The 12,750-nt window shown below is 50.0% G+C and overlaps 1 protein-coding gene across 3 annotated transcripts in view; it reads left to right on the top strand.

Annotated features, from left to right (window-relative positions):
- The window catches only part of FBN3 (fibrillin 3), a 150,278-nt gene that overhangs the window by 63,649 nt on the left and 73,879 nt on the right, over positions 1–12,750 (top strand). For all 3 annotated transcript variants that reach the window (XM_082206194.1, XM_082206195.1, XM_082206196.1), the window contains 5 exons: positions 4,674–4,826; positions 7,233–7,430; positions 9,762–9,905; positions 10,591–10,710; positions 12,297–12,422. In XM_082206194.1, coding sequence (XP_082062320.1) covers positions 4,674–4,826; positions 7,233–7,430; positions 9,762–9,905; positions 10,591–10,710; positions 12,297–12,422 — 741 coding nt within the window. The remainder of the gene's footprint in view (positions 1–4,673; positions 4,827–7,232; positions 7,431–9,761; positions 9,906–10,590; positions 10,711–12,296; positions 12,423–12,750) is intronic.

Genomic DNA, 12,750 nt, shown 5'->3' with positions numbered 1-12,750 from the left:
GGGTGAGCTCCCATTGCTCAGTCCCTGCTCCTGCCATCCTAGCAGTTCAAAAGTACATCAAGTACAAGTAGATAAATAGGTACTGCTCCGGCGGGAAGGTAAACGGTGTTTCCGTGCGCTGCTCTGGTTCGCTAGAAGCGGCTCGGTCCTGCTGGCCACATGACCCGGAAACTGTACGCCGGCCCCTCGGCCAATAAGCGAGATGAGCGGTGCAACCCCAGAGTCGGCCACGACTGGACCTAATGGTCAGGGGTCCCTTTACCTAAGAGGTCTTGGAGCTCTGAACAAACAGCTCCCAGAATTCTTTGGGAGAAGTCCTGGTTGTGAATGTAGTCCACTTGCTACCCAGAAAGCCTCCTTGCCATTTCCAGATCTTCCTTTTGAAGGAGCACTGCTGGGACCAAGCTCTCAGGGGGTGGTTTGGGGGCCTTTATAGTGGGGAAAGGTCCAAAGGGTTTGGAGGTCAGCAGAAATGTGGTCCACGGCTGCTGCCCCCTTCGTGCCGACGCTTTTGCAGGCGATCCGCTCTGTGTACCTGCCGTGAAAGCAATAAATTCAGCCAAGAGACGGGGGGCGGGGGGGGTGCTGAGAGGGAGGGAGCTACAAGCTGAAAGAGCCCCCTGTTTTTTCCCAGCCGCCTCATGGCGAGGTTCGTGTCAGATCAACCGAGCCGCCGGCAGAAATGGAAGTTTGTGACCTTAATTCTGAGAGGAGAGTCAACAAGCGGCCTCAGGAATTTGCGGGAAGCATCTGAGTTTAATCAAAAGGAGATGTCAAAGTTAATGAGGACCAAGAGGCACATCGCCCCTCCCTCTCTCTTCCCCCCTGCAGACCCAGTTGCGCAAAGGCATATTTATCGCACGCAGCATAGAACATTACAGTATGGCCAGAGCATGAGGGCCTGTCCATTTAACTGTTTCTTCCCAACAAATCTTGGCTTTGCGCTCCCATCCATCAATATCTCTGTTATGTACTGAGTTGAATAGGATCCAAATGCAGCAGTCTGATTGGTCCTAGAACAATAGGATCTGAATGCAGCAGTCTGATTGGTCCTAGAACAATAGGATCCGAATGCAGTAATCTGATTGGTCCTAGAACAATAGGATTCAGAATGCAGCAGTCTGATTGGTCCTAGAAAAATAGTATCCGAATGCAGCAGTCTGATTGGTCCTAGAACAATAGGATCCGAATGCAGCAGTCTGATTGGTCCTAGAACAATAGGATTCAGAATGCAGTAATCTGATTGGTCCTAGAACAATAGGATTCAGAATGCAGCAGTCTGATTGGTCCTAGAACAATAGGATTCAGAATGCAGCAGTCTGATTGGTCCTAGAACAATAGGACCCAGAATGCAGCATTCTGATTGGTCCTAGAACAATAGGATCCAAATGCAGCAGTCTGATTGGTCCTAGAACAATAGGATTCAGAATGCAGTAATCTGATTGGTCCTAGAACAATAGGATTCAGAATGCAGCAGTCTGATTGGTCCTAGAACAATAGGATTCAGAATGCAGCAGTCTGATTGGTCCTAGAACAATAGGATTCAGAATGCAGCAGTCTGATTGGTCCTAGGACAATAGGATCCAAAATGCAGCAGTCTGATTGGTCCTAGGACAATAGGATCCAAAATGCAGCAGTCTGATTGGTCCTAGACCTTTACCTCTATGACTATGAGGTTGTGGATCTGTTGAGCTGGCACAACGCACACCCTCGGGTTTGATCCCACTCACTTTTGGCACTTGGGAAAAGATCCTGTGGTATCCTTGATAACAGTGAGACCTCACCTCCTCAAGAAACTGCTGGAGAGCTTGGCATATCCACCACCTCTGGAATACAACTAATCCAGAATGCAGCAGTTAGACTGTTGACTGGGAGCGGCTGCCAAGACCATATAACACCAGTCCTGAAAGACCTACACTGGCTCCCAGTCCGTTTCTGAGCCCAATTCAAAGTGTTGGTGCTGACCTTCCAAGCCCTAAATGGCCCAGTATATCTGAAGGAGCGTCTCCACTCCCATCGTTCTGCCCGGACACTGAGGTCCAGCTCCGAGGGCCTTCTGGTGGTTCCCTCCCTGCGAGAAGTGAGGTGACAGGGAACCAGGCAGAGGGCCTTCTTGGTGGTGGCGCCCGCCCTGTGGAACGCCCTCCCACTGGATGTCAAGGAAATAAACAACTACCTGACCTTTAGAAGACATCTGAAGGCAGCCCTGTTCAGGGAAGCTTTTGATGACTGATGTTTTAATATATTTTTAATCTTTTGTTGGAAGCTGCCCAGAGTGGCTGGGGAAACCTAGCCATATGGGCGGGGTATAAATAATAAATTGTTGTTGTTGTTACAATCATACCTTGGGTTAAAGTAGCTTTAGCTTGAGCATTTTCAGGTTGCGTTCCGTGGCAAACCGGAATGGGTTACTTCCGGGTTTCGCCGCTCGCACATGCACAGACGCTCAAAATGACATTACGCGCATTCGCAGAAGCGGTGAATCGCAACCTGCGCAGATGCGCAGACACGGGTTGTGTTCTGCTCAGGATGCGAGCGGGGCTCCGGAATGGATCCAATTCACATGCAGAGGTAAAAAGGTAAAGGTAAAGGGACCCCTGACCATTAGGTCCAGTCGTGGCCGACTCTGGGGTTGCGGCGCTCATCTCGCTTTATTGGCCGAGGGAGTCAGTGTACAGCTTCCGGGTCACGTGGCCAGCATGACTAAGCCGCTTCTGGCGAACCAGAGCAGCGCACGGAAACACCGTTTACCTTCCCGCCGGAGTGGTACCTATTTATCTACTTGCACTTTGATGTGCTTTCGAACTGCTAGGTGGGCAGGAGCAGGAACCGAGCAACGGGAGCTCACCCCATCAGGGGATTCAAACCGCCGACCTTCTGATCGGCAAGTCCTAGGCTCTGGGGTTTAACCCACAGCGCCACCCGCATCCCTTTGAGACATGCAGGGGTACCACTGTATTATTATTTGTCCCCCTCAAAAAGTTCCATTCCCAAATAGGGCAGGGGATTTTGAGAGAGACCACCCATCCTTTGCTCGAGGTTCGGGCTTGCTCAGATACGGCGGTCTTCGCCACAGAGGGAACTTTCTGTAGAGAGGAGCATTCCAGTTCCCTGCATGTAGAAGATCTATAATAATAATAATAATAATAATAATAATAATAATAATAATAATAATAATAATTTATTATTTATACCCCGCCCATCTGGCTGGGTTTCCCCAGCCACTCTGGGCGGCTTCCCAAAAAATATTAAAATACTGTAATACATCAAACATTAAAAGCTTCCCTAAACAGGGCTGCCTTCAGATGTCTTCTAAAAGTTTGGTAGTTATTTTTCTCTTTGACATCTGGTGGGAGGGCGTTCCACAGGGTGGGAGCCACTACCAAGAAGGCCCTCTGCCTGGTTTCCTGTAACTTGGCTTCTTGCAGTGAGGGAACCGCCAGAAGGCCCTCAGAGCGGGACCTCAGTGTCTGGGCAGAACGATGGGGGTGGAGACGCTCCTTCAGATATACTGGACTGAGGCCATTTAGGGCTTTCAAGGTCAGCACCAACACTTTGATTTGTGCTCGGAAACGTACTGGGATCCAATCTAGCATGTCAGGGGGCTTCCTGGCACGCTGGTTGTCTAAATGCAGGGTGTTTGGTTTCCCAACTCCCCTTCCCTGCCGCGGCGCCTCCCTCAAAGGGTTCCCGCTGAGCTCTGTGTTTGTGAACCAGGCCTCAGCATGGGGGAAGGAAACCTGGAAAGGTTCCTCGTGAAACGTCCCGGGAATGGTGGATTTCTTGGGCTCTGACTCACGGCCATCTGGGAGGTGGCTGCGAGGAAATTCCCTCCCAGCCAGAGTCCCACCCAAGGCTTCATTAGCCTTTTGACGTTTGCATCCCGGGCTGTTAATTGCGAGCTTTTCCAATGGAGGGGTTGCGGGAGCGGATGATGAAAGACGGCGTTTCCAGGGCTGGCCAAACGGTGCAATTAACAGCAAGCATTTTGCAGGGGGGGCCTCATCATCCAGCTCTCCTTTGGCGCACAGGCACCCCAGACGAATGAGTCATCCAGGGTTGTATATCCTCCTCCCCTTTCCTCAATTTCTTTGCCAGTGCGGAGTTTTGTATCTGATTTCTCGCAAGAAATTCGTTTTTCTTGCCATGCTTTCTAGGACTTTGCCGCTGGTGTCTTTGTGGGTGGGGAATGTGGATTGCGGCTTCGCCTTGGAATTCCCCCTTCCTGGGGAAGCTGGTGAAAAGCCAGAGCGAAATGCTCTTGGATATGCGGTTTTATCTATCTATACCTGCAAGAGAAGCAGGTGGCGCTGTGGGTTAAACCACAGAGCCTAGGGCTTGCCGATCAGAAAGTCGGCGGTTCGAATCCCCGCGACGAAGTGAGCTCCCGTTGCTCAGTCCCTGCTCCTGCCAACCTAGCAGTTCGAAAGCACGTCAAAGTGCAAGTAGATAAATAGGTACCACTCCAGCGGGAAGGTAAACAGCATTTCCATGCGCTGCTCTGGTTCGCCAGAAGCGGCTTAGTCATGCTGGCCACATGACCCGGAAAAACTGTCTGCGGCGCAGCCCCAGAGTCGTCCGCGACTGGACTTAACTGTCAGGGGTCCCTTTCTCTGATCTCATGCACAAAGCAGGCTCTGCGCATCAGTGACACCTCTCATTTCTCGTTCCAGACCAGCGAATCGGCACTTGCTTCTCGGCACTCATCGGCGGTCGGTGCGCTGGGGAGCTACCTGGGCAATACACGAAAATGCAGTGCTGCTGTGATTCCGGGAGATGTTGGGCCATCGGTCAAACTCCGGAAATGTGCCCTGTGAGGGGGTCAGGTGAGTGAGCTCTAGGGAGGGGGTTAGCAAGGCCAGTGGGCCTCGATCTGGCAACATTGGCTTGGCGGCATGACAACAATATTTTGGAAAGTGAGTGATACACTTATGAAGAAAGCTGTCTGTATATACCGTATTTTTTGTTCTATAAGACGCACTTTGGTGACAGCAGCCATGAAATTAAAAGACGCCTGCTTCTTGGGAGAAAAGCAATGACAAACCTAGACAGCATCTTAAAAAGCAGAGACATCACCTTGCCAACAAAGGTCCGTATAGTAAAAGCTATGATTTCCCCAGTAGTGATGTATGGAAGTGAGAACTGGACCATAAAGAAGGCTGATGGCCGAAGAATGGATGCTTTTGAATTCTGGTGCTGGAGGAGACTCTTGAGAGTCCCGTGGACTGCAAGAAGATCCAACCGATCCATTCTTAAGGAAATCAGCCCTGAGTGCTCACAGGAAGGACAGATCCTGAAGCTGAGGCTCCAAGACTTTGGCCACCTCATGAGAAGAGAAGACTCCCTAGAAAAGACCCTGATGTTGGGAAAGATGGAGGGCACAAGGAGAAGGGGACGGCAGAGGATGAGATGGTGGGACAGTGTTCTCGAAGCTGCCAGCATGAGTTTGACCAAGCTGCGGGAGGCAGTGGAAGACAGGAGGGCCTGGCGTGCTCTGGTCCAGGGGGTCACGAAGAGGCGGACATGACTAAATGACTAAACAACAACAACATGACGCACTTTTCCTCTCCTAAAAAGTAAGGGGAAATGTGTGTGCGTCTTATGGAGCGAACGCAGGTGGGAGGCTCTGCTTAGCGCTCCCTTTAAAGAGCCACATGGAGCGTGCGTGCGGCTCTTGGGCTCTTTTCCCCACACACAAGCTCTCTTTAAAGGGAGCGCGGCTCTTAGGGGAGCCTTCTGCCTTAGGCACACAAAGCCTCTTCCAGGCAGGGGGAGCCTTCATCCCCCTGCCCAGAAGAAGCTGCATGCGGCTATCCCATAAGCCAGGACAACAAGAGGCTATCCCAGAAGCCAGATCCCTCTTGCTGTTCCGGCTTCTGGGATTCAGAATATATTTTTTTTCTTGGTTTCCTCCTCCAAAAACTAGGTGCGTCTTATGGTCTGGTGCGTCTTATAGAGCGAAAAATACCATGTATGGTCTGAATATTCGCCTCACTTTCCCCCCAAATTCTGCCAGTTTTCCATTTTTAATTTCTCCCCCTTTGCTGCACCCTCTCTTCTCTCTCTTATGCCACACCAACAACGCAACAAGCTCTCGTTCCTTCTGTCGCTCGAGGTTCAAATCCTGGACGCGAATTCGCCGTGCTATAGTATTCCTTTAAGGAATCCGAAAAAAGGCTTCTGTTCTTCCACAAGCAATAATCATTTGGCTGCTCTGGTTTTAGCTCTTGGCTTCACCAATTACAGTCGTATCCTGTTACAGATAGGTAGCCGTGTTGGTCTGCCATAGTCAAAATAAAAAAATTCCTTCCAGTAGCACCTTAAAGACCAACTAAGTTAGTTCTTGGTATGAGCTTTCGTGTGCATGCACACTTCTTCAGATACACGTGTATCTGAAGAAGTGTGCATGCACACGAAAGCTCATACCAAGAACTAACTTAGTTGGTCTTTAAGGTGCTACTGGAAGGATTTTTTTTTATTTAGTCGTACCCTGGTTTTCAAACAGCTTAGTTCTCGAAGGTTTTGGCTTCCGAGCGATCGGAACCCGGAAATTATTGTTCCGGTTTTCGGGTGTTCTTTTGGAACCCGAATGTCCAATGGGGCTTCTGATTGGCTGCAGGAGCTTCCTGCGACCAATCAGAAGCTGCACTTTGGTTCTCAAACGTTTTGGAAGTCGAACGGACTTCCGGAAGGGATTCCGTTCGACTTCCGAGGTACGACTGTAGTTGCTGCCACACTTCTTTACGAATCTCCTTTATCCTACGGGACCGCCTCTCCTGGTATGTCCCACAGAGGAACTTACAGTCTTCAAACAAAAACATCTTGGAGGTCCCAGAGAGGTTAGGCTGGCCTCAACCAGAGCCAGGGCTTTTTCGGCTGTGGCTCCGATCTGGTGGAACGCTCTGCCACAAGAGACTGGGGCCCTGCGGGACTTGAGATCTTTCTGTAGGGCCTGCAAGACGGAGCTGTTCCACCAGGCCTTTGGCCAGGGCACAGCCTGACTCCCTTGTCTGGCAATCTGCACAGAATTTTTGCTTAATGGTTGCCATCAATTTGAGTTGAATTAATTTTAATGAAATGATTTTGGAATGTTGCATTATTTTATTGTTGTTAGCCACCCTGAGCCCGACTTCGGCTGGGGAGGGTGGGATATAAATAACATTTATTATTATTATTATCCTTCCACCTTAAGCGGGAAATGATGGTTTGCTTCTCTGCTTTGCCCTCCCCAGATGAATATCGCCGGCTGTGCATCGAAGGCCTCCCAGTGGTTCCGGGCTTCCCTGGAACATTTCCTGGGGTTCCTGGCTTCGGCCCCAACGGCGTTGGACCAGGAATTAGTGGTCCCGGTGCCTTTGGTCCAAATGGCGCAAACGGTCAAGGTGGGATTCCCGGACTGCCTGGAATGGGGCCCGGAAGTTCAAGCATCGGTAAGTGAGAAAAACACACAGCACACAAGTTTCTAGACCTCATGGTTCAGTGGGAAAGGGCTGCCTTATGCCGAGTCAGGAGCCCGAGAGATGCTGGAGATTTAACCTGGGATTTTCCACCAGGCAAAGCAGTACAGTGGTACCTCGGTTCTCAAACATAATCCGTTCTGAAAGTCTGTTCTGAAACCAAAGCGTTCCAAAACCAAGGCGCGCTTTCCCATAGAAAGTACAGTGGTGCATCGGTTTAAGAACTGTCCGGTCTAAGAATGATTCGGTTTACGAACGCTGCAAAACCGGAAGTAGTGTCCCAGTTTGCGAACTTTACCTCGGTCTAAGAACAGAATAGAACAGAGGGACACGGGTGGCACTGTGGGTTAAACCACAGAGCCTAGGACTTGCCGGTCAAAAGGTCGGCGGTTCGAATCCCCGCGACGGGGTGAGCGCCCGTTGATTGGTCCCTGCTCCTGCCAACCTAGCAGTTTGAAAGCACGTCAAAGTGCAAGTAGATAAATAGGTACTGCTCTGGCGGGAAGGTAAATGGTGTTTCCGTGCGCTGCTCTGGTTCGCCAGAAGCGGCTTAGTCATACTGGCCACATGACCCAGAAGCTGTACGCCAGCTCCCTCGGCCAATAGGGAGATGAGCGCCGCAACCCCAGAGTGGTCTACGACTGGACCTAATGGTCAGGGGTCCCTTTACCTGTACCTTTAAGAACAGAATCCGAACGGTGAAAGGGCACTGGTGGCAGGAGGCCTCATGAGGAAAAGCATACCTCGGTTTAAGAATGGTTTCGGTTTAAGAACGGACTTGCAGAATGGATTTAGTTCGTAAACCAAGGTACCGCTGTAATGCAAAATGGATTAATCCGTTCCAGACTTTTAAAAACAACCCCTAAAACAGCAATTTTAACATGAATTTTACTATCTAAATGAGACCATTGAAAATGAAAGCAATAAACAATGTAATGCAGCCACACAATCAATAAATCAGCAGCTGAACTGGGTTCCCCACAGTCACAAAAACAAAACAAAAAAGAGCCACTAAAACAAAAACAATAAATGGCAAAAACAGACCTCAGCGTAACACTCAAAATGGAAGTGTGGCACTCAAATTGGAAGCGTAACACTCGAATCAGGAGTGTAACACTCAAAGCGGAGCACGTTCAACTTCCGAAAAAGTTCGCAAACTGCCACACTTACTTCCGGGTTTGCAGTGTTTGCGTTCCAAGTTGTTTGAGTACCAAGGCATTTGAGAACCAAGGCAGCACTGTTTAAATGAGCTGCCGTCTGCTAAAGTAAGAGTTGAACGCCTACTGTTCTGTTATAGTAATAGTAATAGTTTATTATTTACACCCCGCCCATCTGGCTGAGTTTCCCCAGCCACTCTGGGCAGCTCCCAACTGAATATTAAAATACAATAACCTATTAAACATTTAAAGCTTCCCTAATCAAGGCTGCCTTCAGATGTCTTCTAAAAGTTTGGTAGTTGTTGTTCTCTTTGACATCTGGTGGGAGGGCGTTCCATAGGGTGGGCGCCACTACCGAGAAGGCCCTCTGCCTGGTTCCCTGTAACTTGGCTTCTCGCAGGGAGGGAACCGCCAGAAGGCCCTCGGAGCTGGACCTCAGCGTCCGGGCAGAATGATGGGGGTGGAGACGCTCCTTCAGGTCTACTGGTCCGAGGCCGCTTAGGGCTTTAAAGTTCAGTACCAACATAGAATCATAGAATCCTAGAGTTGGAAGAGACCACAAGGGCCATCGAGTCCAACCCCCTGCCAAGCAGGAAACACCATCAGCACTCCTGACCTATGGTTGTCAAGCCTCTGCTTAAAGACCTCCAAAAGAGGAGACTCCACCACACTCCTTGGCAGCAAATTCCACTGTCAAACAGCTCTTACTGTCAGGAAGTTCTTCCTAATGTTTAGGTGGAATCTTCTTTCTTGTAGTTTGGATCCATTGCTCCGTGTCCGCTTCTCTGGAGCAGCAGAAAACAACCTTTCTCCCTCCTCTATATGACACTTTGAATTGTGCTCGGAAACGTACTGGGAGCCAGTGTAGTTCTTTCAAGACCAGTGTTATATGGTCTTGGCGGCCACTCCCAGTCACCAGTCTAGCTGCCGCATTCTGGATTAGTTGTAGTTTCCAGATCACCTTCACAGGGAGCCCCACGTAGAGCGCATTGCAGCAGTCCAAGAATGGACCTGCGCCTCCATGGACAGCTGTTGAGCAAAAGATCCCTGCGTTGGAGGGGGTCAGATTAAATGACCCTCAGGTGTCCCCCCCCAAACTCTTCCCCGCTCACAGCAGCAGCAGTAACCACCCCTGGTGTTTTTGCAGGAACAGCCACCCTCAACCAGACCATCGACATCTGCAAGCATTTCACCAACCTCTGCTTGAACGGGCGCTGCATCCCCACCCCGTCCAGCTACCGCTGCGAATGCAACATGGGCTACAAGCAGGACATGCGGGGAGAATGCATTGGTGAGTTGGGGGGTCCTGGGACCAAGGGTGCACGCATGCGCAGCCTTGGCTGATGGAGCACAGCTCATGCTAAGAGAATTCTTGCCGCACTTGTTGCCATAGCTGTCAACCGTCCCTTATTTGGCAGGAAAGTCCCTTATCCCCGTGCCGTGTCCCGCTGCTGTCCCTTATTGATGATGTCCCTTAAATTTCCCGGGTTTCAAAGGAAGCAGCTCCTCTCCCTCCCTCCCTGCCGGCCAGGGAGGAGGGAGGCTCCAGCTGCGTTGCTTGGCTGCGTTGCTCACCCAATAAGAAGACTAAGAACGACTGGGGGGGTGGAGCTTGCATGCCTTGTGCCGATCAGATCGGCCGCGTTGCCTGGGGACTCGCCTTTGCTCAGCGCTTCCCAGCAGAGAGGTGACGGTGGTTTTCCTTGCTGCATCCCCTTTGTCGGGTTGCTGCGCTGTGGGAACCACCACTTGAGGCTTCGTTTGGCTGCTGGCTGGGCTTTCTGCCTTTGGCTCGGAGGGGCTCAGAAGTTGAACATACCTGTGCTTGGAAAATCCCTTATTTTGGCTGCTGATCCCTTATTTTCGAGGCTGCTGGTCCCTTATTTTCAAATCTGTAACTTGACAGCTATGATTGTTGCATACATGAACGGTCTTTTATCTTCCCTTGGTATCTCTCTCCACCTTTCCTTGCCAAGACATGGACGAGTGTTCGAGTAGCCCTTGCCTCCACGGCGATTGTGTGAACACGCCTGGCTCGTACCACTGCAAGTGCCACGAGGGATTTCAGAGCACCCCTACCAAGCAGGCTTGCATTGGTAAGTTCGGGGAGAAGCTGAGTTCCATCTTGGGGAACCGGTGCAAAAAAAATCCCCCTTTCGGATTGGTGGTTATTGTTATAATAAAAAAACTGCTCCTTTATCCCTTATGGGTAGCCAAGAGCCTGTATAGAGTCCTTAAGTAGGTTTTCTATCGGTAGGAGAAATTAAGAGAGGCCTTTCAGAATTGCGACTCCTCTGGTTGAGTCGCCTCCGACATGATTAACGACATGAGCCTTTGATAAGACTCCAAGCACGTTCCCCATTCCGCAGAGTATCCAGCGCAGGGAAGAGACGAGAAGTTTGAGCTACATGGCTAAAGAGTGTTTTATTCCTAACTACGCAGACAGAAAAGAAACATACATGCTCTCTCTGCGAGAGCAGAGAGCAACCGAACAACAAAGTAACATCACATCCGTCTCCTATCTTCTGTGAGACTTCCAACAGCCTGGAGTCTCTGGAATGTAAACAGAGTTTTGCGACTCAAAAGCACTGCACAGTGGCAACACACAGAAACCAACATCCTCCCCCTTTCTGTGAATACCACTTGGCAGTGTGTCATGTACAATCTCAGTACAAGCCCAGTTTCTGTACATAGGTTGATCCTTTGGAACAACCTTGGACAAGAAATCAGCAGGCCAAGCAGAGAATATTGAGAAGCAAAGCAGCTAGTAAGCCTGATCTTTATTCAAGGAGCTGTTGCAACAGGGTCCCCCGCTCATCGCACACAGGAGAGAGGAGAACCCTGAACAATGGTGTGCAAGCCCTTATATAGACTTTTGAAATTGCCTGCCCTGTAGCTGAAGACACGCCCCCCAAATGAGCATAATGGTCACAAATCCAGTACTTTCAGGATTGGCGCAGTCCATAAAAGTCCAGTTACAGGTAGGTAGCTGTGTTGGTCTGCCGTAGTCGAAACAAATTAAATTAAATTAAATTAAAAATTCCTTCCAGTAGCACCTTAGAGACCAACTAAGTTAGTTATTGGTATGAGCTTTGGTGTGAATGCACACTTCTTCAGTTGCAGCACTTACAACTTTAACATTATGGGATACAGTGGTACCTCGGGTTACATACGCTTCAGGTTACAGACTCCGCTAATAGTACCTCGGGTTAAGAACTTTGCTTCAGGATGAGAACAGAAATCGTGCTCCGGCAGCGTGGCAGCAGCAGGAGGCCCCATTAGCTAAAGTGGTGCTTCAGGCTAAGAACAGTTTCAGGTTAAGAACGGACCTCCGGAACAAATTAAGTACTTAACCCGAGGTACCACTGTATAGAACACCACACCAGAACAAAGTGAGGAGAAGAAAAAGTAAGACCCAGACTCCTTCTGGCCTATTATAGTCAGTATGTCCTTAACAGACAGATAGGAGAACCCGTTTAAACCAGCTGTAAGCAACTTCCCAGAAGGAATAACCCAAACAACAGAAACCTCCAGCCTGTTTCTTTCACGTAGAAAGAAACCTTCCAGAACCCTCTTGAATTAATCAGAACAGGAGAGATCTCTACATATCAGATCAATACTTTCTGTACTAAGAAATGCAATCGGACAGTTCTGACTTAACGCCTTTTTGGTTCCCCGCTAGACATCGACGAGTGCATCATGAACGGACTGATGTGCCGGAACGGGCGTTGTGTCAATACCGACGGGAGCTTCCAGTGCATCTGCAATGCCGGCTTTGAAATCACTCCGGACGGGAAGAACTGTGCCGGTAAGGATTAGGCCCTTTTTGTCATGGGGTGGGAGTGAGGGGTGGGGCATGCGAGGCTCTCTGTCTGGTTCCGTCAGGGCAAAGGGAGCCCAGAGAGGAGGAGGAGGAGGAAGGGTGAGGGAAGAACAAGATGGAGTAGAGAGCCAAAATGGATGGGTCTGTAGGGGCGGGGGAGCAATCAGTTGAAGCCTCTGGGAAGACCTAGCGAGGAAGGAAAAGGTGAGGGGGAGAAGGGAAAAGGGAGGAAGGAAGGAAAGAAAGAGATAGAGAGAGAAAGAAAGAGAGGAAGGAAGGAAGGAAGGAAGGAAGGAAGGAAGGAAGGAAGGAA

Source organism: Podarcis vaucheri (genome assembly GCF_965113315.1).
Source record: "Podarcis vaucheri genome assembly, chromosome: 18".
Taxonomy (NCBI): Eukaryota; Metazoa; Chordata; class Lepidosauria; order Squamata; family Lacertidae; genus Podarcis; species Podarcis vaucheri.
This window is presented reverse-complemented; position numbering and strand designations above follow the sequence as displayed.